We start from the raw sequence: 24,657 nt of genomic DNA, 5'->3' as shown, positions 1-24,657 counted from the left end.
CAAAACCTAAGCGTCTTATCTTCTTCTGCAACACCACTTAGCCCCAAGACAAACTTTATAATGGTTCTAAATAGCCAGAAAATGGCACTTTTGATTTCTCCATTTTACAAGACCTGGATGATTTTTGTCAAAAAATGGACAAATGGTCTGAGGTGCCTGACATCCAGGCATTCTTTTACACATCGGTCCCGCCCTAGTCTCTGTTCGCAAAGCGACTCGTCCCAAATCCTCCTTCTTTCCCTCTCGCCTGTCCCTTCAGTCCCAACCCCAAGCGTTGCTGAGTTTTTTGAATCTTCCTTTTCTACAGATCCATCTGACCTCTCCTCCCCAGGCTGCTCCTTGCCAGGCCAAGCCAGGTCCCAATTCTTCCTCACCCTCCACTCCCCCACCCTATAATCCTTTTATCATCTCCCCTCCTCACACCCGGTCCAGCTTGCAGTTTTGTTCCACAACTAGCCCTCCCCAACCTGCCCAACAATTTCCTCTTAAAAAGGTGGCTGGAGCTAAAGGCATAGTCAAGGTTAATGCTCCTTTTTCTTTATCCGACCTTTCCCAAATCAGTTAGTGTTTAGGCTCTTTTTCATCAAATATAAAAACGCAGCCCAGTCCGTGGCCTGTTTGGCAACACCCCTTAGACGCTTTACCATCCTAGACCCAGAAGGGCCAGAAGGCTGTCTTATTCTCAATATACATTTTATTATCCAACCCACTCCCAACATTAAAAAAAAGCTCCAGAAATTAGATTTTGGCCCTCAAACCCCACAACAGGACTTAATTAACCTCACCTTCAAGGTGTACAATAATAGAGTAGAGGCAGCCAAGTAGCAACATATTTCTGAGTTGCAATTCCTTGCCTCCACCGTGAGACAAACCCCAGCTACATCTCCAGTACACAAGAACTTCCAAACGCCTGAACCGCAGAGGCCAGGCATTCCTCCAGGACTGCCTGTCACGCGCGTCCATGTGAAGAGACCACCAAACAGGCTTTGTGTGATCAACAAGTCTGCTTATTTCACCTGGGTGCAGGCAGGCTGAGTCTGAAAAGAGAGTCAGCTAAGGGTGGTGGGATTATCATTAGTTCTTATAGGTTTGGGATAGGCATACGAAGTACATTCTTAAGGGAGGGGGAGAATATTACAAAGTACCTTCTTAAGGGCAGGGTAGACTATATCATATCAGTTAGGGTGGGGCAGGAACAAATCACAATGGTGTATCATCATCAGTTAAGTCTATTTTCACCTCTTTTGTGGATCTTCAGTTGCTTCAGGCCATCTGGATGTATACGTGCAGGCCACAGGGGATATGATGGCTTAGCTTGGGCTCAGAGGCCTGACACCACCTACCCCAGGATCTTGCTTCAAGTGCTGGAAATCTGGCCACTGGGCCAAGGAATGCCCGCAGCCCGGGATTCCTCCTAAGCCACGTCCCATCTGTGCAGGATCCCACTGGAAATTGGACTGTCCAACCCAGCAGCCACTCCCAGAGCCCCTGGAACTCTGGCCCAAGGCTCTCTGACGGACTCCTTCCCAGATCTTCTCTGCTTAGTGGCTGAAGACTGACACTGCCTGATCACCTCGGAAGCCTACAGGACCATCACAGACGCTTTGGGTAACTCTTACGGTGGAGGGTAAGTCCATCCCCTTCTTAATCAATACGGAGGCTACCCACTCCACATTACTTCTTTTCAAGGGCATGTTTCCCTTGCCTCCATAACTGTTGTGGATATTGATGGCCAGGCTTCTTAACCTCTTAAAACTTCCCAACTCTGGTGCCAACTTGGACAACATTCTTTCATGCACTCTTTTTTAGTTATCCCCACCTGTCCAGCTCCCTTATTAGGTTGAGACATTTTAACTAAATTATCTGCTTCCCTGATTATTCCTAGGCTACAGCCACACCTCATTACTGCCCTTTTCCCCAGTTCAAAGACTCCTTCACATCCTCCCCTTGTATCTCCCCACCCTAATCCACAAGTATATGACACCTCTACTCCCTCCTTGGAGACCGATCATGCACCCCTTACCATCCCATTAAAACCTAATCACCCTTAGCCTGCCATGCTTTAAAAGGATTAAAGCCCATTATCACTTGCCTGTTACAGCATGGTCTTTTAAAGCCTATAAACTCTCCTTACAATTCCCCCATTTTACCTGTCCAAAAACCAGACAAGTCTTACAGGTTAGCTCGGAATCTGTGCCTTATCAACCAAATTGTCTTGCCTATCCAACCCATGGTGCCAAAGCCATATACTCTTCTATCCTCAATACCTCCCTCCACAACCCCTCCATAGCCCATTATTCTGTTCTGGATCTCAAACAGGCTTTCTTTATTATTCCTTTGCACACTTCATCACAGCCTCTCTTCACTTTCACTTGCACTGACCCTGACACCCATTAGGCTCAGCAAATTACCTGGGCTGTACTGCTGCAAGGCTTCATAGACAGCTCCCATTACTTTAGTCAAGCCCAAATTTCTTCCTCATCCATTACCTATCTTGGCATAATTCTTTGTGAAAACACACATGCTCTCCCTGCTGATTGTGTCCGGCTAATCTCCCAAACCCCAACCCCTTCTACAAAACAACAACTCCTTTCCTTCCTATGCATTGTTAGGTACTTCCACTTTTGGATACCTGGTTTTACCATCCTGACTAAACCGCTATATAAACTCACAAAAGCAAACCTAGCTGACTCCATAGATCCTAAATCCTTTCGCCACTCCTCTTTCCATTCCTTAAAAACAGCCCTAGAAGCTGCTCCCACACTAGCTCTCCCTAACTCATCCCAACCCTTTTCATTACACACAGCCAAAATACAGGGCTGTGCGGGCAAAATTCTTGCACAAGAGCTGGGACCGTGCCCTGTAGCCTTTCTGTCCAAACAACTTGACCTTACTGTTTTAGGCTAGCCCCCACATTATTCCGGATACCACACCTGACCCCCATCACTGTAGCTGTCTGATCCACCTCACATTCACTCCATTTCCCCATATTTCCTTCTTTCCTGTTCCTCACCCTGATCACACTTGGTTTATTGATGGCAGTTCCACCAGGCCTAATCGCCACTCACCAGCAAAGGCAGGCTATGCTATAGTATCTTCCACATCTATCATTGAGGCTACTGCTCTGCCCCCCCGCACTACCTCTCAGCAAGCCGAACTAATTGCCTTAACTCAGGCCCTCACTCTTGCAAAGGGACTACGCGTCAATATTTATACTGACTCTAAATATGCCTTCCATATCCTACACCACCATGCTGTTATATGGGCTGAAAGGTTTCCTCACTACTCAAGGGTCCTCTGTCATTAATGTCTCTTTAATAAAAACTCTTCTCAAGGCCGCTTTATTTCCAAAGGAAGCTGGAGTCATTCACTGCAAGGGCCATCAAAAGGCATCAGATCCCATCGCTCAGGGCAATGCTTACACTGACAAGGTAGCTAAAGAAGCAGCTTAGCCTTCCAACTTCTGTCCCTCACAGCCAATTTTTCTCCTTCTCATCTGGTCACTCCCACCTACTCCCCCACTGAAACTTCCACCTATCAATCTCTTCCCACACAAGACAAATGGTTCTTTAACCAAGGAAAATATCTTCTTCCTGCCTCACAGGCCCATTCTATTCTGTCGTCATTTCATAACCTCTTCCATGTAGGTTACAAGCTGCTAGCCCACCTCTTAGAACCTCTCATTTCCTTTCCATTGTGGAAATCTATCCTCAAGGAAATCACTTATCAGTGTTCCATCTGCTATTCTACTACTCCTCAGGGATTGTTCAGGCCCCCTCCCTTCCCTACACATCAAGCTCGGGGACTTGCCCCTGCCAGGACTGGCAAATTGACTTTACTCACATGCCCCAAGTCAGGAAACTAAAAAACCTCTTGGTCTGGGTAGACACTTTCACTGGATTGGTAGAGGCCTTTCCCACAGGGTCTGAGAAGCCCACCGCAGTAATTTCTTCCCTTCTGTCAGACATAATTCCTCGGTTTGGCCCTCCCACCTCTATATAGTCCAACAACAGACCGGCCTTTACTAGTTAAATCACCCAAGCAGTTTCTCAGGCTCTTGGTATTCAGTGAAAACTTCATACCCCTTACTGTCCTCAATCTTCAGGAAAGGTAGAATGGACTAATGGTCTTTTAAAAACACACCTCACCAAGCTCAGCCTCCAACTTAAAAACGACTCTGTCAAGGATAGAGCCCAAAAACTCACCAACCAAGCAAGTAATTATGCTGAACCCCCTCGAGCACTCTCTAATTGGATGTCCTGGGTCCTCCCAATTCTTAGTTATTTAATACCTGTTTCTCTCCTTCTCTTAATTCGGACCTTGTGTCTTTCATTTAGTTTTTCAATTCATACAAAACCGCATCCAGGCCATCACCAATCATTCTATACGACAAATGCTCCTTTTAACAACCCCACAATATTGTCCCTTACCACAAAATCTTCCTTCAGCTTAATCTCTCCCACTCTAGGTTCCCACGCCGCCCCCAATCCCACTTGAAGCAGCCCTGAAAAACATCGCCCATTATCTCTCCATACCACCCCCAAAAATTTTCGCTGCCCCAACACTTTACGACTATTTCGTTTTATTCTTCTTATTAACATAAGAAGATAGGAATGTCAGGCCTCTGAACCCAAGCCTGCACGTATACATCCAGATGGCCTGAAGTAACTGAAGAATCACAAAAGAAGTGAAAATGGCCGGTTCCTGCCTTAACTGACTCCTGACCTAGCAACTGATGTTATCTACAGATTATAGAAAGACATTGTGAAACTTCCCAGTCTGTTTCACTCTGACCACTGGTGCATGTCACATACCCCCTGCTTGCTCAATCGATCACGACTCTCTCACACGGACCCCCTTAGAATTGTGAGCCCTTAAAAGGGACAGGAATTGCTCACTCAGGGAGCTCGGCTCTTGAGACAAGAGTCTTGCTGATGCTCCCAGCTGAATATACTCCTTCCTTCTTTAACTAGGTGTCTGAGGAGTTTTGCCTGTGGCTCGTGCTGCTACCATCCCGCCTGCACCCAGGTGAAACAAACAGACTTGTTGCTCACACAAAGCCTGTTTGGTGGTCTCTTCACACGGACACACATGACAGTGGTGGCAGGCGCCTGTAATCCCAGCTACTCGGGAAGCTGAGGCAGGGAGAATTCCTTGAACCCGGGAGACGGAGGTTGCAATGAGCTGAGATTTTGCACTCCAGCCTGGGTGACAAGAGCAAAACTCCATCTCAAAAAAAAAAAAAAAAAGAAAAGAAAAGTTCACAGTGATGATGCCCACCAAAATCACATAGAAGGTCTCACATATCCAGGAAACTAGAGTAGGGGATGAGGTGGGAAAAGGATCTACAGGAGCTTCAACTGTGACAAAATGTAAGAGCTGAAAAAGTTGACTGATGAAGATACACTGTGACTTTTTCAGAGCATTTTTTTTGCATCTATTACTGTAAAAATCAAATGAAAACAAAATATAGACCAAAACGACTGTCTCCTTCAAGAAAGGAGCGATAGGCTAGATCTGAGAGGATGATTGTGGAGAATATTCGGACTCTGACTCAACGACCTAAACGGCCTCATTGGCTCAGTTACCTCCCTGGTTCCTGTATACATTTGCGTTTGTGATCCAACATAATTAACCAGTCGATCTGATTCCAAGTCAACCATTTAACAACCTGAGCACAAAATTTAAGCAGGCAGTGTCTTCCTTTGTGGGAAGGGAATGACAACTTCAACTTTACGGATTGTTGTGAGCGTCCAATAACTTGTGTAAAACTTTCCTAAAACGTTAAGTGTGCCAGACACATGCTGGTTTATATGGGTATCAGCTAATTCCTGGATCCAGCCTTTATTTCCACGGATCTAGGGAATAATTTTACATGGTGAAATATGCCCCTCAAACCAAGGAGTTCCTCCAGGGCCTAAGCCTGACTTTGGCAGGAACACAAAACACCTGAGGAGGGGTGCGGCGGCCCTAGCCTGGTGCGCATGCGCGACTGTAAAAGCCGTTACGTCTGTCCCTGGCGCCCGATTAGAATATTTAATTCCAGTTGGAGCGTTTTTCCTCACCTTACTATATTTTATTTCGGTAAATGCCCACTCATTTTAATTTCTGAGAGCCATAAATTCCTCTCAGACTTATTCAAATTGACCGAGTAGTCTTACTAACGTGCCTTTTGTCTCATTGTAAATCTTCAGTAAAGTTTGCAGTTTAGGATGATAACGTAATTTTTGCGTAAAAATAACAACTGATTTCACCCGAAAGGGACCACGACAGGAGTAGGGACTCGAGTTTCTTTTTATTCGGGCACTTCAGTAGTTACCTCTTGCTTGGGGGTGGTGCTGCGTGTGGACCCGATGGACCCCGGCGACGCCGCCATTTTGGAGTCTTCCCTAAGGATCCTCTACCGGCTTTTGGAGTCAGTGCTGCCGCCGCTGCCCGCGGCTTTGCAGAGCAGGATGAATGTGATAGACCACGTGCGGGACATGGCGGCCGCGGGGCTGCACTCCAACGTGCGGCTCCTAAGCAGCTTGTTACTTACAATGAGCAATAACAACCCGTGAGTTGGGGCGGGTAGCTGCCTGGGGCTGAGGAGAAAGCGGCGGCGGTCTGGGAGCTGGGGCTCAGGGCACGTGGGAACAGGCGGGAAGGAGCGGCTGCCTGCGCCAGCGGAGGCTCCGGGGTCTGCGAAGGCGTCCTGGAGCGGAGCAGACTTCGGAGCGCAAGTTGGGTTTACTGGGTGCCGGCGTCAAGTCCCCGCGGGGATGTGGGGAGCGGCGGCTTGGAGACATAGAAGGCAGAGGTTCTGAGGACGACCCAGGCGAGGGTTTCCTGAGGCACCTGTCGCGGGGCAGCGCGACTGTCACATCGCTAGGCTGAATACTTCCCTCTCGGCTCCTTCCAGAAGAACGATTTTTCTCTCGCTGCAGCTCAGGGACCCAGCCTCCTGGTTTTTATGCGCTAGCCACTGCATCTGAGATTGGTCCCCCCCTTAAGTGTATCAGGAGGGTCCACTTTCTCGCCTTGGGAAACCCCTGAAAACGGGGCCGGGCGCGGTGGCTCACGCCTCTAATACGAGCACTTTGGGAGGCCGAGGCGGGAGGATCGCTTGAGCCCAGGAGTTCAAGACCAACCTGGGCAACATAGTGAGACCCTGCATCTACGAAAAATAAAAATTAAACAAGTAGCCGGGCGTGATGATGCGTGCCTGCGGTCCCAGCTACTTGGGAGGCTGAGGCAGGAGGATCGCTTGAGCCCAGGAGGTCGAGGCTGCAGTGAGCCGTGATCGCATCACTGTCCTTTACCGTGGGCGACAGAACGACAGCCTGTCTCAAAAAAAGGAAACGGGAGACTCCATTAATGGGTGGGCGTGGCGCCTTTCTTGTTTCCTTGAAGCACTGGGCTGATTCCATCCTTGAGTGCATGTCCCTCTCCTGCTTAAAATCCTTTATTGGCCGGGCGCAGTGGCTCATGCCTGTAATCCCAGCAGTTTTGGAGGCCGAGGCGGGCGGATCACGAGGTCAGGAGATCGATGTCATCCTCGCTAACATGGTGAAACCCCGTCTCTACTAAAAAAATATCAAAAAAATTTAGCCGGGCGTGGTGGCGGGCGCCTGTAGTCCCAGCTACTCGGGAGGCTGAGGCAGGATAATAGCGTTAACCTGGGAGGCGGGAGGCGGAGCTTGTAGTGAGCCGACATAGCGCCACTGCACTCCAGCCTGGGCGACAGAGCGAGACTCCGTCTCAAAAAAAGAAAAAAAAAAATCCTTTATTGCACTCATGAAAATTCTTTCCCATGGCCTCTGAAGGCAAATATCTGCCCTCCACTCTCTGCGACTTCATCTCATTACTCTGTTCACTGCTCTCCAGCCTCCCTGGCTATTCTCTCTGTTATTTGTTTTTATTTGTTTATTTATTTTTATTTTTTTGAGACAGAGCCTCGCTCTGTCGCCCATGCTGGAGTTCAGTGGCGCGATCTTGGCTCACTGCAGCCTCCGCTTCCTGGGTTCAAGAGATTCTCCTGCCTCAGCCAACCAAGTAGCTGGGATTACAGGCGAGCGCCACACGCCCGGCTAATTTTTGTAATTTTAGTAGAAACGGAGTTTCACTATATTGACCAGTCTGGTCTTGAACTCCTGACCTCAGGTGATCCCACCGCCTCAGCCTCCCAAAGTTTCAGGGTTACAGGCGTGAACCATCGTGCTTGGCCTCTGTGTTATTTGAATGCACCAAGCGTGTTCTCTACTCTGGGCCCTTGTACTTGCTGTTCCTGCTGCAACGGTCCTCATCTCAGCGCTGCCTCCTTCTTCAGGTTTTAGCCTGGATATCTCTCCTAAAGAGCCTTCTCTTGACTCCCAGGACTCTCGGGTACTCCCACTTTTCTACCCTTCGCATCACCCACCAATTGAAAGCGCAGTGGCTGTGCGCAGTAAGCACTCACATGCTTATTGAGTGTGTTGAGGAAGTGAGTACAACCTCAGGGAGGTGAAATACCCTTGTCCAAGTTCACACATCCAATAAATGGAGGAGTACGATGCCTGGACCTGGTCTTCTCTGACTGGAGAGTCTCCATTCTGAGCCACCAGTCTGCTACCTCCAAATGGCGTTATAATGGAAACTTCTACTCTGTAGATGTATTAGTGTTTGGCCTGCTGTAGAAGCTGGTCTAGGTCAGAAGGGAAAAGTCCTTTAAGTGCTTACAATGCAGCTGCTGCTGCCCATTGGATTTTCATTAGTGCGCTTTGGTGTTTTGTTTTGTTTTGCTTTTCGGACAGAATCTTGCTTTGTTGCCCAGGCTAGAGTGCAGTGGTGCGATCTCGGCTCACCACAGCCTCCACCTCCCAGGCTCAAGCAATCCTCCCACCTCAGCCTCCTGAATAGCAGGGATTACAGATTCCCACCACCACGCCCGGCTAATTTTTTTTTTTTTTTTTAAATAGAGATGGGGTTTCATCATGTTGGCCAGGCTTGTCTGGAACTCCTGACCTCAAGTGATCCTCATGACTTAGGCCTCCCAAAGTACTTGGATTGCAGGTGTGAGCCACCGAGCCTGGCCTCATTAATGTGCTTTGAACCTTACTAGTGAGACCCATCATTTTGCCACCATCCACTTCATGTTGACAGGAGCCCTGGTCTCTGTCAGCCTTATGTGTTTATTCTGGAGCCTTTCAGTTGGTTCTGAGTGATTTGTCAAAGCATACAGTTTCCACGTTTGGAGATTTAGGCCCTAGTTACTCTTAGTTCTTAAAGATGTTACAGGATAGTTTGAAACAGTTTAATTCTCAGCTAGACGAAGTTTAGCCCATGCTTTTTCATATTAGGTTAGATTGGCAGTTTCCTAGCTTCAGGACATGTTTAAGTTCTGACCTTCATGATTTATACTGTAAAATTTCTTGTGGAATAGGAATAGACACTGTTAAATTCAAACAGTGGAGAAGGGGCATGCAGATCAGTATCTTTCCCTGAGTCTTGAACCTCACCCCACCATTTCCTTTCTCCAGAGGCAATAAATATTTTTTCATGTGTCATTACAGAGATAACTTATGCATGTGTAAGTAGACATGTATGTTATATGAATATCTGAATGCTTTCTGTGGGTGTAATAATACTTTTGTATCTAAGCATTAAATGGTTATTTCTCACTACATACATAGAATCACAGAGTTTGAAGAGAACTTAAGTCATCTAGACTATACTCTTTTTTTGTTGTTTTTTTCTGTTTTTCTGGGGAGACTGAGTCTCGCTCTGTCGCCGGGGCTGGAGTGCAGTGGCGTGATCTCAGCTCACTGCAGCCTCCGCTTCCTGGGTTCAAGCAGTTCTCCCTCAGCCTTCCAAGTAGCTGGGATTACAGGTGCCCACCACCACGCCTGGCTAATTTTCGTATTTTTAGTAGAGATGGGGTTTCAACATGTTGGCCAGGCTGGTTGAACTCCTGACCTCAGGTGATCGTCCCTCCTTGGCCTCTCAAAGTGCTGGGATTACAGGTATGAGCCACTGCTCCTGGTCGTTTTTTTTTGTTGTTGTTGAGACGGATTCTCGCTCTTGCGCCCAGGCCGGACTGCAGTGGCACTATCTTGGCTCACTGCAAGCTCCGCCTCCCGGGTTCACGCCATTCTCCTGCCTCAGCCTCCTGAGTAGCTGAGACTACAGGCGCCTGCCACCGCACCCGGCTAATTTTTTGCATTTTTAGTAGAGACAGTTTCACCGTGTTAGCCAGGATGGTCTCGATCTCCTGACCTCGTGATCCGCCCGCCTCGGCTTCCCAAAGTGCTGTGATTACAGGCGTGAGCCACCGCGCCCAGCCCCGTTTTTTTTTGTGTGTGTGTCTGAGACAGAGTCTCTCTCTTGTCACCCAGGCTGGAGTGCAGTGGTGGGATCTTGGCTCACTGCAACCTCCACCTCCCAGGTTCAAGCGATTCTCCTGCCTCAGCCTCTAAGTAGCTAGGATTATAGGTATAAGCCACCGCACATGGCCACAATAATGCAATTCTGTGGGTTTTAGTGTATTTACAAAATTGTATGATCATCACTATGATCTAACTCCAGAAAGTTTTCATTATCCCAACAGAAAGAAACCCTGTGTCTGTTAGTAGTCACTCTCCAATTGTCCCTTCCTCCTGCAAACACTAATGTATGATACCTGTTTTTTTTTTTTAAGAGACAAGATCTCACTATGTTGATCAGACTCTAGGCTCAAGCAGTCTTCCCACCTCAACCTCCCAAAGTGTTGGGATTACAGGTGTGAGCCACTGTGCCTAGCTTGTTGAGAAATTAAGTATCTACAGAATTATTTGACTCGGCTGGGCGCGGTGGCTCACTCCTGTAATCCCAGCACTTTGGGAGGCTGAGGCGGGTGGATCATGAGGTCAGGAGTTTGAGACCAGTCATGGCCAACATGGCGAAACCCCGTCTCTACTAAAAATACAAAAATTAGCTGGGTGAGGTGGCAGGCGCTTATAATCCTAGCTACTTGGGAGGCTGAGGCAGGAGAATTGCTTGAGCCCGGGAGGCGGGGGTTGTAGTGAGCCGAGATTGTGCCACTGCATTCTAGCCTGGGCGACAGAGTAAGACTCCTTCTCAAAAAAAAAAAAAAAAAGAATTATTCAGCTCACTCTGTTCTTTCATATAAGCAACTATAACAACTATAACTTTGTTTTTCTTGTTTTTGTTTTTGGAGATGGAGTTTGGCTCTTGTTGCCCAGGCTGGAGTGCAATGGCACACTATCTTGGCTCACCGCAACCTCTGCCTCCCAGATTCAAGTGATTCTCCTGCCTCAGCCTCCCGAATAGCTGGGATTACAGGCATGTGCCACCACGCCAGGCTAATTTTGTATTTTTAGTAGAGACGGGGTTTCTCCATGTTGGTCAGGTCCTGAACTTAGGTAATCCACCTGCCTTGGCCTCATAAAGTGCTGGGATTACAACAGGCATGAGCCACCATGCCCGGCCTGCTATAGCTTTTACTTGTCAAAGAAAAACAGTAAACTTCCTCTTATTTGGGAAGGAGTGGAATTGGAGGTTGAAAATATGAGTTCCTCATTAGGAATGGTGGTCAACTTCTAGGCAGTTATAATTCTTGACTGTAATACTCAAGGTTAAATAAGCAGTTTTAAAATATTGGTTCCTTTACACTGTCATGAAATCCCTGAGACTCAAGGAGGTAAGAATTCTAGTGCTAGTGAAGTTTTTTTTTTTGAGACAGGGTTTCATTCCCTGTTGCCCAGGCTGGTGTACAATGGCATGATCTCGGCCCACTGCAACTTCTGTCTCCTGGGCTTAAGTGATTGTTAAGGGATTGTCTTGTCTTAGCCTCCTAAGTAGCTGGGATTACAGGCATGCACCACCATGCCTGGCTAATTTTTGTATTTTCTTTTTTTTTTGAGACGGAGTTTCACTTGTCACCCAGGCTGGAGTGCAGTGGCACGATCTCGGCTCACCGCAACCTCTGCCTCCCAGGTTCAAGTCATTCTCCTGCCTCAGCTTCCCAAGTAGCTGGGATTACAGGCACTCGCCACTGCACCTGGCTAATTTTTGTATTTTTACTAGAGACGGGGTTTCACCTTATTGGCCAGGCTAGTCTCAAACTCCCATCCTTCAGTGATCTGCCTGCCTCGGCCTCCCAAAGTGCTCGGATTACAGGTGCAAGCTACTGAGCTCAGCCTAAATAAACTTTTATCAAGGCCAATCCTCTTGCTATCCCATTGGCTTTCCTGATCTTTTTTTTTTTTTTTTTTTTTAATAAGACAGAGTTTCACTCTTGTCGCCCAGGCTGGAGTGTAGTGGCGCAATCTCGGCTCACAGCAACCTCCGCCTCCTGGGTTCAAGCGATTCTCCTATCTCAACCTCCCGAGTAGCTGGGATTACAGGCATGCGCCACCACGCCCAGCTAATTTTGTATTTTTAGTAGAGATGGTTTCACCATGTTGGTTAGGCTAGTCTTAAACTCCTGACCTCAGGTGATCCGCCTGCCTTGGTGTCCCAAAGTGCTGGGATTACAGGCATGAGCCACCACACCCAGCCCCCCATTCTCCTTTTATAGTGGCATTTTCTTTAGTTTTTAGATTTTTTTTTTTTTTTTTTTTGAGATGAGATCTCGCTCTGTCGCCAGGCTGGAGTGCAAGTGCAGTGGCGCGATCTCGGCTTACTATAACCTCCACCTCCTGGGTTCAAGCAATTCTCCTGCCTCAGCTTCCCGAGAAGCTGGGACTACAGGCGCCTGCCACCACTCCCAGCTAATTTTTGTATTTTTAGTAGAGCTGGGGTTTCACGGTGTTGGCCAGGGTGATCTCGATCTCGTGATCTCGTGATCTGCCCGCCTTGGCCTCCCAAAGTGGTGGGGTTACAGGTGTGAGCCACCGCGCCCAGCCTTTCTTTAGTATTTGAAGAGCTTTCAGGTTTTTTCAAACTTCTTTTTGTGCATTGTTTTTTTTGTTGTTGTTGTTGATACGGAGTCTGGCTCTGTCGCCCAGGCTGGAGTGCAGTGGCATGATCTCGGCTCACTACAAGCCTCCTGGGTTCATGCCAGTCTCCTGTCTCAGCCTCCCAAGTAGCTGGGACTACAGATGCCTGCCACCATGCCTGGCTAATTTTTTGTATTTTTTAGTAGAAATGGGGTTTCACCACATTAGCCAGGATGGTCTCGATCTCCTGACCTCGAGATCCGCCCCCCTCAGCCTCCCAAAGTGCTGAGATTACAGGCGTAAGCCACCGCGCCCAGCCTGTGCAGCCTGTTTTTAAAAAGGATTCAAAGTGGTGAGGTTTCTCTATACTTCATCTTAATATGAGAGTATGGATAGATATATCTCAGACTGTTAAAAGGGCCTGGTGGCCAGGCATGATGGCTCATGCCTCTAATCCCAGCACTTTGGGAGGCCGACGCAGGTAGATCACTTGAGGTTGGGAGTTTGAGATCAGCCTGGCCAACATGGCGAAACCCCATGTCTACTAAAAAAAAAACAAAAGTTAGCTGGGCGTGGTGGCATGCGCCTGTAATCTCAGCTACTCGGGAGGCTGAGGAAGGAGAATCACTTGAACCCGGGAGGTGGAGGTTGCAGTGAGCCGAGATTGTGCCACTGCACTCCAGCCTGGGTGACAGAGTGAGAATCTATTTAAAAAAAAAAAAAAAAAAAAAGCTGGGGGAGCTTGGATTGAAAGGGAGGAAAAGATGTATTACATTTTCTCTTTTGTTTTCTAGTGAGTTATTCTCCCCATCTCAGAAGTACCAACTTTTGGTGTATCATGCAGATTCTCTCTTTCATGATAAGGAATATCGGAATGCCGTGAGTAAGTATACCATGGCTTTACAGCAGAAGAAAGCACTAAGTAAAACTTCAAAAGTGAGACCTTCAACTGGAAATTCTGCATCTACTCCACAAAGTCAGGTAATTGGAGATAGAATTGTGATTTTTTTTTTTTTTTTTTTTTTTTTTTTTTTTTTTTTTGAGAAAGACTCCAAGAATTTAGAACAGGGGTCCCCAGGCCCCAGTGCCTGGTCTGTTAGGAACCAGGCTGCCCAGCAGGAGGTGGGTGGAGGGCTAGTGAATATTACTGCTTGAGCTCCGCCTCCTGTCAGATCAGCTGCAGCATTAGATTCTTACAGGATCACAAACCCTATTGTGAACTACACATGCTAGGATCTAGGTTGTGTGTTCCTTATTATAATCTGACTAATGCCTGATGATCTGAGGTGGAACAGTTTCATCCTGAAACCACCCCCTCACCCCCGATCTGTGGAAAAATTGTCTTTCATGAAACTGGTCCCTGGTGCCAAAAAGGTTGGAGACCGCTGATTTAGATGATAGCTGATTAGATGTAGAAGATGAGGCCAGAGGCTGGGCGCAGTGGCTCACGCCTGTAATCCCAGCACTTTGGGAGGCCTAGGCGGGCGGATCATGAGGTCAGGAGATCGAGACGATCCTGGCTAACATGGTGAAACCCCGTCTCTACTAAAAATACAAAAAATTAGCCGGGCGTGGTGGCTGGTGCCTGTAGTCCCAGCTACTTGGGAGGCTGAGGCAGGAGACCCCAGCCTGGGCGACAGAACAAGACTCTGTCTCAAAAAAAAAAAAAGAAGATGAGGCCAGGCACAGTGGCTCACACCTGTAATCCAAGCACTTCCAGAGGCGGAGGTAGGAGGACTTGAGGTCAGGAGTTTGAGACTATCCTTGGCAACATAGCGAGACCCCTGTCTTTACAAAACTGGGCATGGTGGCACACACCTGTAGTCCTAGCTACTCAGAAGGCCAAGGTGGGAGGATTGCTTGAGACTAGGAGTCTAAGACTGCTGTAAATCATGTTTGCACCACTGCATTGCAGCCTGGGCAACAGAGCGAGACCCTGTCTCAAAAAAAGAAAAAAGAATTGCTGGGTCATATGATAACTCTATGTTTAACGTTTTGAAGAACTGTCATATTGTTGGAATAACATTTCAAAGAGATTTCCATTGTCTTTTAGTGTCTTCCATCTGAAATTGAAGTGAAATACAAAATGGCTGAATGTTACACAATGCTAAAACAAGATAAAGATGCCATTGCTATACTTGATGGGATCCCTTCAAGACAAAGAACTCCCAAAGTAAGTTGAATGTTTATGTGTTTTTCTCCTCGGCTCTCCTAACCCTGCTCCCTCTCTCCATGTTTTCTCATGCATTAAGGAGTCCATGTGAACATTTTACCCATGATGCTAATTCTCATTTTCTTCCTCTTCATGGAGTGGGGGTGGGGGACCCTGAAAATCCAGCTGATGAAAATGATAGCTGGAGAATACTACACATGCTTATTCTTCGTTTTTTCTTTTCTTTTCTTTTTTTTTATGTTTAACTTAATATTTTTTGAGACAGAGTCTCACTGTCACCCAGGCTACAGTGCAGTGTTGTGATCCTGGCTCACTGCAGCTACAACCTCCCAGGCTTAAGCAATCCTCCCACCTCAGCCTCCCAAATAGTTGGGATTACAGTTGCATGCTGCCACACCCAGCTAATTTTTTTTTTTTTTTTTGAGATGGAGTTTTGCTCTTGTTGCCCAGGCTGGAGTGCAATAGCATGGGGGCTCACTGCAACCTCCGTCTCCCAAATACAAGTGATTTTCCTGCCTCAGCCTCCAGAGTAGCTGGGATTATAGGTGCCTGCCACCACGCCAGGCTAATTTTTTTGTATTTTTAGTAGAGATGGGGTTTTGCCATGTTGGCCAGGCTGGTCTTGAGCTCCTGACCTCAGGTGATCCGCCCACCTCGGCCTCCCAAAGTGTTGAGATTACAGGCGGGAGCCACTGCACCTGGCCAATTTTTTTTATTTTTGGTAGAGACAGGGTTCCACTGTGTTGCCCAGGCTGGTCTCAAACTCCTGGGCTCAAACTGTCCTCCCACTTTGGCCTCCCAAAGTGCTGGGATTACAGGTGTGAGACACCACTCCAAGCCTATTTTTTATTTTTGTTTTGTTTTTTTGTTTTGAGACAGAGTCTTGCTCTGTCGCCCAGGCTGGAGTGCAGTGGTGCGGTCTCGGCTCACTGCAACCACCACCTCCCGGGTTCAAGTGATTCTCCTGCCTCAGCCTCCTGAGTAGCTGGGACTACAGGCACCCACCACCATGCCCGGCTAATTTTTGTGTTTTTGGTAGAGACAGTGTTTCACCATATTGGCCAGGCTGGTCTTGAACTCCTGACTTTGTGATTCACCTGCCACAGCCTCCCAAAGTGCTAAGATTACAGGTGTGAGCCACTATGCCCGGCTATTTTTTTTTTTTTTTTTTTTTGAGAGGGAGTTTTGCTCTTGGTGCCCAGGCTGGAGTGCAATGGCGCAATCTCAGTTCACTGCAACCTCTGCCTCCCAGGTTCAAGCAGTTCTCCTGCCTCAGTCTCCCAAATAGCTGGGATTACAGGCATGCGCCACCATGCCCAACTAATTTTGTAATTTTAGTAGAGACGGGGTTTCTCCATGTTGGTCAGGCTGGTCTCGAACTCCCGACCTCTGGTGATCCACCCACCTCGGCCTCCCAGAGTGCTGGGGTTACAGGCAGGAGCCACCGTGCCTGGCCTATTTTTTTTTTTTTTCTTTTTTTTAAATAGAGATGGTCTCTACTATTTTCCCAGGTTGGTCCCAAACTTCTGGGCTCAAGTTGTCCTCCTACCTTAGCCTCCCAAATTGCTGGGATTACAGGCAGGAGCCACTGCACCTGGCCTCTTCGTGTTTGTTTTCGTTTTTAAGTGAAAGTGAGTTTATTAATAAAATAAAAGAATAAAGAATGGCTACTCCATAGGCAGAGAAGCCTTTGATATTTCTTATTATAGGAAATAATGATTTATTTGCAAAACACTTCCAGGTGGCAAAAATACTTTTTTAGAACTTCATTTTTTGCCTTACGTAGGTGTACACATTTGGTAATTGGGGTGGTTTTATTCCTTTGTTTTCAAAATTAATACTGTAAGATTCTTTTATCCTTATTTATGTGTAGAATATGTCTTTGTGTTTGATTTGGCAGCATATTATAGTGAAGAAAACACCTTTAACTAAAATCAAAAGATCTGGTGTCGGCTGGGCATGGTGGCTCATGCCTGTAATCCTAGCACTTTGGGAGGCCGAGGTGGGTGAATCATCTGAGATCGGGAGTTCGAGACCAGCTTGACCAACATGGAGAAACCCCGTCTCTACTAAAAGTATAAAATTAGCCAGGTGTGGTGGCACATGCCTGTAATCTCAGCTACTCCGGAGGCTGAGGCAGGAGAATCGCTTGAACCCAGGAGGCAGAGGTTGCGGTGAGCCGACATGGTGCCATTGCACTCCAGCCTGGGCAACAAGAGTGAAACTCCATCTCAAAAAAAAAAAAAAAGATCTGGTGTCTAGTTTGAGTTTAGGGGCATACAAGCTGTGTGCAGTGTGAACTTGGGCAAGTTACCAATTTGTGAGCTTTACTACTTTTTTATTTATAAAATGAGAAGAATAGTATTTTTTCTGTTACTTTTATAAATACCAAATAAATTCATGAATGTGAGAATATATCAGTATTTAATATTGTAATAATACTGTCATGTCTCCTGCCTTGCTCATTTTATTGAAAAACTGTTTTGTGCAACTTGTGCTTAACAGTAAGGAATTTTATAGGTAAAATGACATGTGCATCCTCCTGCCTTTAAAAGATTCGAAATCTAAGCAGTAGGGGCCTGGTGTATTTTAGTTAGTGCTGCTTCATCCAAGTCTTGCTGAACTTTAAAAGTAACCAAACTTGATGAGAACATGTTTAAGCACCTCCTCATATTAAGGTATTATTTACTATTTTCTGAGTTTTTGAAGCTATTTCTTCAGTATGATGGTGGCTGCTAATAAAAACACTTGAAAGTTTATTATGAATTAACCTCTCTCATAATAAGCCTGGATGCTGTATACTAAATCCTGTTTTGGTAACCTGTGAAAGTCTTCTCTTACTCCAAGAATAATCCTGTTGCACAGATGAAGAATGTCTGCTGCAATACTCAAGGTATCTTCCTTTTGTAAGAAGCCTTTTTTTTTTTTTTTTTTTTTTTTTTTTTTTTTTTTTTTGAGGTGGAGTCTTGCTGTGTCGCCAGGCTGGAGTGCAGTGGCACAATCTTGGCTCACTGCAACCTCCACCTCCTGGGTTCAAGCGATTCCCCTACCTCAGCCTCCCAAATAGCTGGGACTACAGGCGTGTGCCACCACGCCCGGCTACTTTTTTTGCATTTTAGTAGAGACGGGGTTTCACCGTGTTGGCCAGGCTGGTCTTGATCTCTTGACCTCGTGATCCACCCACCTTGGCCTCCCAAAGTGCTAGGATTAGAGGTGTGAGCCACTGCGCCCAGCCAATAATTGACTTTTTCATTAGGTATTACTCAAAACTCATTCTTTTAAAGTGACAGTCAAGTAGCTTAAAGGAAATTTTGATATTTTTTGAGACAGATAGTCCCATCAGTCATAGTTTGTTAATATAACCAGCAGTCAAGAAAGGATCTTAAATTTAACTTTTTATTCTTTACAAGTATTGACATAAGTCCCGGAGTTTTCCTTTAAGTATTTTTCTTTGCATTTTCAAAATAGTAGCCTAATATGGAAAATCTGAGGCCAAGTAAAAAATAGTTTTATTTTTAGTATTTCATTATTCCATTGTTTGAATTAGTGTGAATCAATGCTATATTAGATTGTTTTATATAATGTAGGTCTATAATTGGAACAGATGTTCTTTATCTTTAGAGCCACTCTTTCTAGTAAATATCTGGCATACCAAGCCACAGATAATCGAAGAGATTGGGGGTTGACCTTTTTTCTTTTGTGCCCTCACATTGACTGCTTCCTTAGGTTAATGATCTAGCAAATACTGTTGTGTTTAAAATCTACTAATTTTGCCAGACACGGTGGCTCACGCCTGTAATCCCAGCACTTTGGGAGGCCGAGGTGGGTGGATCACCTGAGGTCAGGAGTTCGAGACCAGCCTGGCCAACATGGTGAAACCCCATCTCTACTAAAAAAATACAAAAAAAAATTAGCTGGGCGTGGTGGCGGGTGCCTGTAATCCCAGCTACTCAGGAGGCTGAGGCAGGAGAATCGCTTGAACCCAGGAGGCAGAGGTTGCAGTGAGCCGAGATCGCGCCATCGCACTCTAGCCTGGGTGACAAGCATGAAACTCCGTCTCAAAAAGAAAAAAAAAATCTAATTTTAAATTGGAATATTGTGTTTATCTGTGTACTATTAGGAAGGTCTTTTATCACTTGCCTATAACTTCTACATTCTTTGGAACTTTTAGATTTTCTTTTTTTTTGAGACAGAGTCTCGCTCTGTCTCCCAGTCTGGAGTGCAGTGGCACGATCTCGGCTCACTGCAAGCTCCGCCTTCCAGGTTCACGTCATTCTCCTGCCTCAGCCTCCCAAGTAGCTGGGACTAGAGGTGCCCGCCACCACGCCCAGCTAATTTTTTGTATTTTTTAGTAGAGACGGGGTTTCACCGTGTTAGCCAGGATGGTCTCGATCTCCTGACCTCGTGATCCACCCACCTCGGCCTCCCAAAGTGCTGAGATTACAGGCATGAGCCACTACACCCGGCCAGAACTTTTAGATTTTCTCAAGTTTCCCAGTTGCATGTTAGGTAGGATTATTTTAATTTAGCTTTACAAAGTTACATATTTAAATTATGCTAAAATGCAGCTGTCTGCACTCACTGGATTTAAATAGTGTAGCTGATTTTTGTAGCATTACTGTAGTGAGTTAGTACCTACTGGCCAAAGCCTTAAGTGTTAGAAAGGCTAGAGTCTAGCCACAAGTTGAATTGTCAGAGAAAAGCCAAGTATTATACTTCTTTATCTGTTTTTCTGTATCATTTCCTTTTTAGGAAAAACTGATCTGATCCTTCTTAACTAGCTATGTCAAGAGTTTCTCACTTTTTTATGTGAGATAGTTAATCTTCTGTTTTAAGATCAAGAAAGAATCAAGTTAACTAGCATTCTCTACCTTTTCTTAAATGAATGTTATTCCAGTTTCCATAGGGCAGCGTCTTTTGTTCAGATATTACTGGGCCTTGTGGGAAGGTAATGTGACTTTCCTCTTAGGGATGGGAGGAGCTAGGGAAAAGAAGGGTAGTAATTTCTTCTTTCTTTTTTTTTTTTTTGAGATGGAGTCTCACTCTGTAGCCCAGGCTGGAGTGCAGTAGCGTGATGTCGGCTCACTGCAAGCTCCGCCTCCTGGTTTCACACCATTCTCCTGCCTCAGCCTCCCGAGTAGCTGGGACTACAGGCACCCGCCACCACGCCTGGCTGATTTTTTGTATTTTTAGTAGAGACGGGGTTTCACTGTGTTAGCCAGGATGGTCTCAATCCCCTGACCTCGTGATCCACCCGCCTCAGCCTCCCAAAGTGCTGGGATTACAGGCGTGAGCCACCGCGCCTGGCCAATTTCTTCTTTCTTTTGAAGAATGGGATCAGTCTCCCTTTATTTGCACAGGGTTGTGGGTAGATTTTCCAGTAAAAAGTAAATAACTGGTAATGAAAATTAGGACTTTTTCATGGTGAGAGATTTTCTTTGCAATATACACTTATTTTACTATCTGTTATTTGTGTTTGTACAGATAAACATGATGCTGGCAAACCTGTACAAGAAGGCTGGTCAGGAGCGCCCTTCAGTCACCAGCTATAAGGAGGTGCTGAGGCAGTGCCCATTAGCCCTTGATGCCATTCTAGGTAGAGATATTTTTTGCTTGTTTTCATGGCATGTTTACTGTCAAAGATAGTAGTTCTCAATCTTGCCTGTACATTAGAATAACTTTATTTTTTTAAAAGTTCCCCTCCAGAGAGTGATTTAGTAGGATTCCTGTTGTCACATATTCAATCAAGAAATAATTAATTATGGTTTTTGGCCGGGCATGGTGGCTTACACCTGTAATTCTAGCACTTTGGGAGGCTGAGGTGGGTAAATTGCCTGAGCTCAGGAGGTCGAGACCAGCCTGGGCAACATGGCATAACCCCGTCTCTACTAAAAATAACAAAAATTAGCCAGGCATGATGGCGTGTGCCTGTAGTCCCAGCTCCTCGGAACGCTGGGGCATGAGTATCGCTTGAACCCAGGAGGCAGAGATTGCAGTGAGCTGAGATTGTGCCACTGCATTCCGGCCCAGGGGGACAGAGCAAGACTCTGTCTCAGAAAGAAAAGAAATACTAAATTATGGTTTTTCTGTCATGCATCGCTCAGAATAGGGAAGCGGTTGCCTTTTAGCCAAGGGAAAATGTAGCCCGTTGCTCCTTGCATGTGGAAGAGAGATATTGTGCCTTACTTTCTTTCTTCTGCTTTCTGTTGGTTTAGGCTTGTTGTCCCTTTCTGTAAAAGGGGCAGAGGTGGCATCCATGACAATGAATGTGATCCAAACCGTGCCTAACTTGGACTGGCTCTCTGTGTGGATCAAAGCGTATGCTTTTGTGCACACTGGTGACAACTCAAGAGCAATCAATACCATCTGGTGAGAGCCACAAAGTTAATTCAGTGTTCTTGAGGCCCTTTGCTTGTCTGGAAGTCTGATGTATCTGAAGTAGCAAAAAGAAAAATGAGATGCTTCTCTCTTGGTGCTGCAGCCAGTCTCTGGGATGTGTTAGTCTTTTATACTGAATGGTCCCAAATGTAATCATGTAATCATCTCTGTTGGGGATCTGTAAAAATATAAATCTGACTGAGGTTAGCTGTGCGCCTGCACAGGTAGTAACCCTTGCAAAGCAAAGCGGCCTGCCTTGGTGTGTCATTCTTTTTTTTTTTTTTGAGACAATCTCTCTCTCTCTCTCTCTCTCTCTCTTTTCACCCTGGAAGAAAATCGTTTTGCGCTCACCAGAAGCTTAGTTTATTGCAGCATCTAACCTAGCTTGCCTTCTTAGGACTAGGGATTTTCTTTATATTCAGATAAAGTTCAAGGACAAGAAGAGGCTTGGGCTTGTGTTATGCAAAGTCATTTACTTGAGTAATAAATAGGTGTCACTTGTGAATGACATTACCTTTAACACCATGTAGCGTATGTTGTGTTCTGAAGAACTGCAACTACAAAGTTATTTGTTGGTACTGAGAGATTTCTTCTTTATTCTGTGTTTTTGCTATCCTGTCCTATATAACTTTTTTTAAAGTCATAAGCTTAAAGTTTTTTGTTACGAAGAATTTTATATTTATGCAAAATAGTATCTGTATGACCAATCATCCAGATTCAGCAACTAAAAGAATTTATAATAGATTTAAAGGTTCAGTGTTTAATAAATATCTTAAAGTTCACTAGAGAAAAAATCCTTATTGCGAGATAACGTGGACCTACTGGGAAGCTTGGCAGATCTGTACTTCAGAGCTGGAGACAATAAAAACTCTGTCCTCAAGTTTGAACAGGCACAGATGTTGGATCCTTATCTGATAAAAGGTAAGTAATTCTTGGGGCAGGAAGACAGTGGCTGTTGTTGGAGGGGGGATCAGAGATAATAGGGAGAATATACAGCATTAATACTCGATACCAAGTTTCATAGAAATGGTATATAAAACTTATAGTAGTCTTTTACTTTTTTTAGGTCATGACACATGTCTCTAACACTTAGGTAATACCATTCGAGCAGTTGTTTTTGCTTGAATTCAACTGTCTTCTCCCCACAGATCATTATTTGGCTTTTTTTCTTTTGAGGGGGTCATAGCTCCTCCTTATGACTTACAAATTTATGATGTGCCTGACTGAGAATTTGGATGGTATCCCTAAAACCACAATATCCTTTTAGGGAATTTTGTTTTGCCGTGTCCTTAGTATAATTAAAAAGGAATAAGAAAGGGATAAGGTGATTAAAGGCAGTAATTAGGCGTGAACAACAGAAAAATCACTGATCTTGAAAAAGATTGCAGGTGCAGGGTAATCTTCACAGGGACCTCCAAGAGATGGCAGTTAGGACACTGGCAGTGAGTGCTCAGGAATAGTGGGAAATAAGGTCAGATACATATGCTGTCTATTTGTAAAGGTCCAAAAAAGGCCATCAGAAAAACAGGGCCTTGTGACAATAAACAGTCCACGGGAATGGTGGAGCTGGGAAGGGGCCATCCCAAGCATTTAGATGAGGAAGCAGATCTAGAAGGATGGATTTGTTTGCACAAGATCTCCCCTCGCCTCAAGTGCTTATTCCTCTTCTCCAAGCTGCCTGCACCCATGATGAAAATGATGTTTTAGAAATACTAGTCTGGCAACAGCTGGCAGCTTGGAATGGCAATGGCAGCTTGGAATCTCAGACCCAGGCCCAGGGGCTAGCAGGAGCATTGCAGTAATCTTGGCTTGAGAGGAATTTTCATGGGAATCTGAAGGGATAGCAAGGGAGGGAAGAGAATGGTGGCAAGAGATGGGTAACAGTGAGCATAGGTCCCTTTTTATAGATGTGGGTAAGAATAAAGCGGGGGCTGCGGAGAGGCAGTGATTTTTTATTTGTTTGTTTGAGACGGAGTTTCACTCTTGTCGCCCAGGCAGGAGTGCAGTGGCACAATCTCTGCTCACTGCATCCTCGTTAAAGTGACTCTCCCGCCTCAGCCTCCTGAGTAGCTGGGATTATAGGCGCCCGCCACCACACCCAACTAATTTTTTTATTTTTTTAGACGAGACGGGGGTTTCACCATGTCAGCCAGGCTGGTCTGCAACTCCTGACCTTAGGTAATCCACCCGCCTCAGTCTCCCTAAGTGTTGGGATTACAGGCCTGAGCCACTGCACCCAGCCTGAGGCAGTGATCTTTAATGAACTGCATTCTGGATAGAACTACCAGCTTTTTTCTGGAATAGGCCAACTTTTTCTGAGACTGATTGGCTTTTCAGCAGCGTATTTCTGATGGGCTAGAACTCTTGGAAGACAGACCTTAGTTGATGCCTTTTTTGGGCCTTTTCTGGTTGGGTTAGGGTAGCTGTGTGTCACACCACAGGATAGAAGGACAAGCACTTCCTGAAAATAGCAGGCTTTCAAATTGTGAGGTAGGTTGTTCTGTTCTGCTCCTTTGGTATTTTTTTTGTCCTTTTTTTTTTTTTTTTTTTTTTTTTTTTTGTGAGACAGAGTCTCACAGGCTGGAGTGCAGTGGTACGATCTCGGCTCACTGCAACCTCCACCCCCTGGTTTAAGCAATTTTCTGCCTCAGCCTCTTGAGTAGCTGGGATTACAGGTGTGTGCCACCACGCCTGGCTAGTTTTTGTATTTTTAGTAGAGATGGGGTTTCACCATCTTGGCCAGGTTGGTCTTGAACTCCCACCTCGGCCTCCCAAAGTGCTGGGATTATAGGCGTGAGTCACTGTGCTCGACCTCCTTTGGTTTTTGGTTTTGTTTTTGTTGTTAGAGACAGGGTCTCACTCTGTCACTCAGGCGGGAGTGGCACAAACATAGCTCACTGCAGCCTTGACCTCCTGGGCTCAAGCAATCCTCCTGCCTTAGCCTCCTGAGTAGCTGGGACCACAGGCATGTGCCACTGTGCTTGGCTAATTTTTTTTTCTTTCTATTTTATTTTATTTTATTTTTTAGACATAGTCTTACTCGTCACCCAGGCTGGAGTGCAGTGGTGCAATCTCGGCTCACTGCAACCTCCGCCCTCTGAGTTCAAGCAATTCTCCTGCCTCAGCCTCCGGAGTAGCTGGTATTACAGGCGCCTGCCACTGTGCCTGGCTAATTTTTTGTAGAGACGGGGTTTCACCATCTTGGCCAGG

General features: G+C 45.9%; 1 protein-coding gene across 2 annotated transcripts in view; it reads left to right on the top strand.

The window, feature by feature from the left end:
• The first annotated feature begins 5,981 nt into the window (after positions 1-5,981).
• Positions 5,982-24,657, top strand: part of ANAPC7 (anaphase promoting complex subunit 7) — a 29,232-nt gene continuing 10,556 nt past the window's right edge. For both annotated transcript variants that reach the window (XM_054443888.2, XM_054443887.2), the window contains exons 1-6: positions 5,982-6,556; positions 13,691-13,877; positions 14,950-15,069; positions 20,554-20,665; positions 21,285-21,438; positions 22,226-22,368. In XM_054443888.2, coding sequence (XP_054299863.1) covers positions 6,354-6,556; positions 13,691-13,877; positions 14,950-15,069; positions 20,554-20,665; positions 21,285-21,438; positions 22,226-22,368 — 919 coding nt within the window. In that variant the 5' untranslated portion in view covers positions 5,982-6,353. The remainder of the gene's footprint in view (positions 6,557-13,690; positions 13,878-14,949; positions 15,070-20,553; positions 20,666-21,284; positions 21,439-22,225; positions 22,369-24,657) is intronic.

This window comes from Pongo pygmaeus, chromosome 10 (genome assembly GCF_028885625.2).
Source record: "Pongo pygmaeus isolate AG05252 chromosome 10, NHGRI_mPonPyg2-v2.0_pri, whole genome shotgun sequence".
NCBI lineage: Eukaryota > Metazoa > Chordata > Mammalia > Primates > Hominidae > Pongo > Pongo pygmaeus.
The sequence above is the reverse complement of the archived record's forward strand: the minus strand, read 5'-3'. Positions and strand labels throughout refer to the sequence as shown.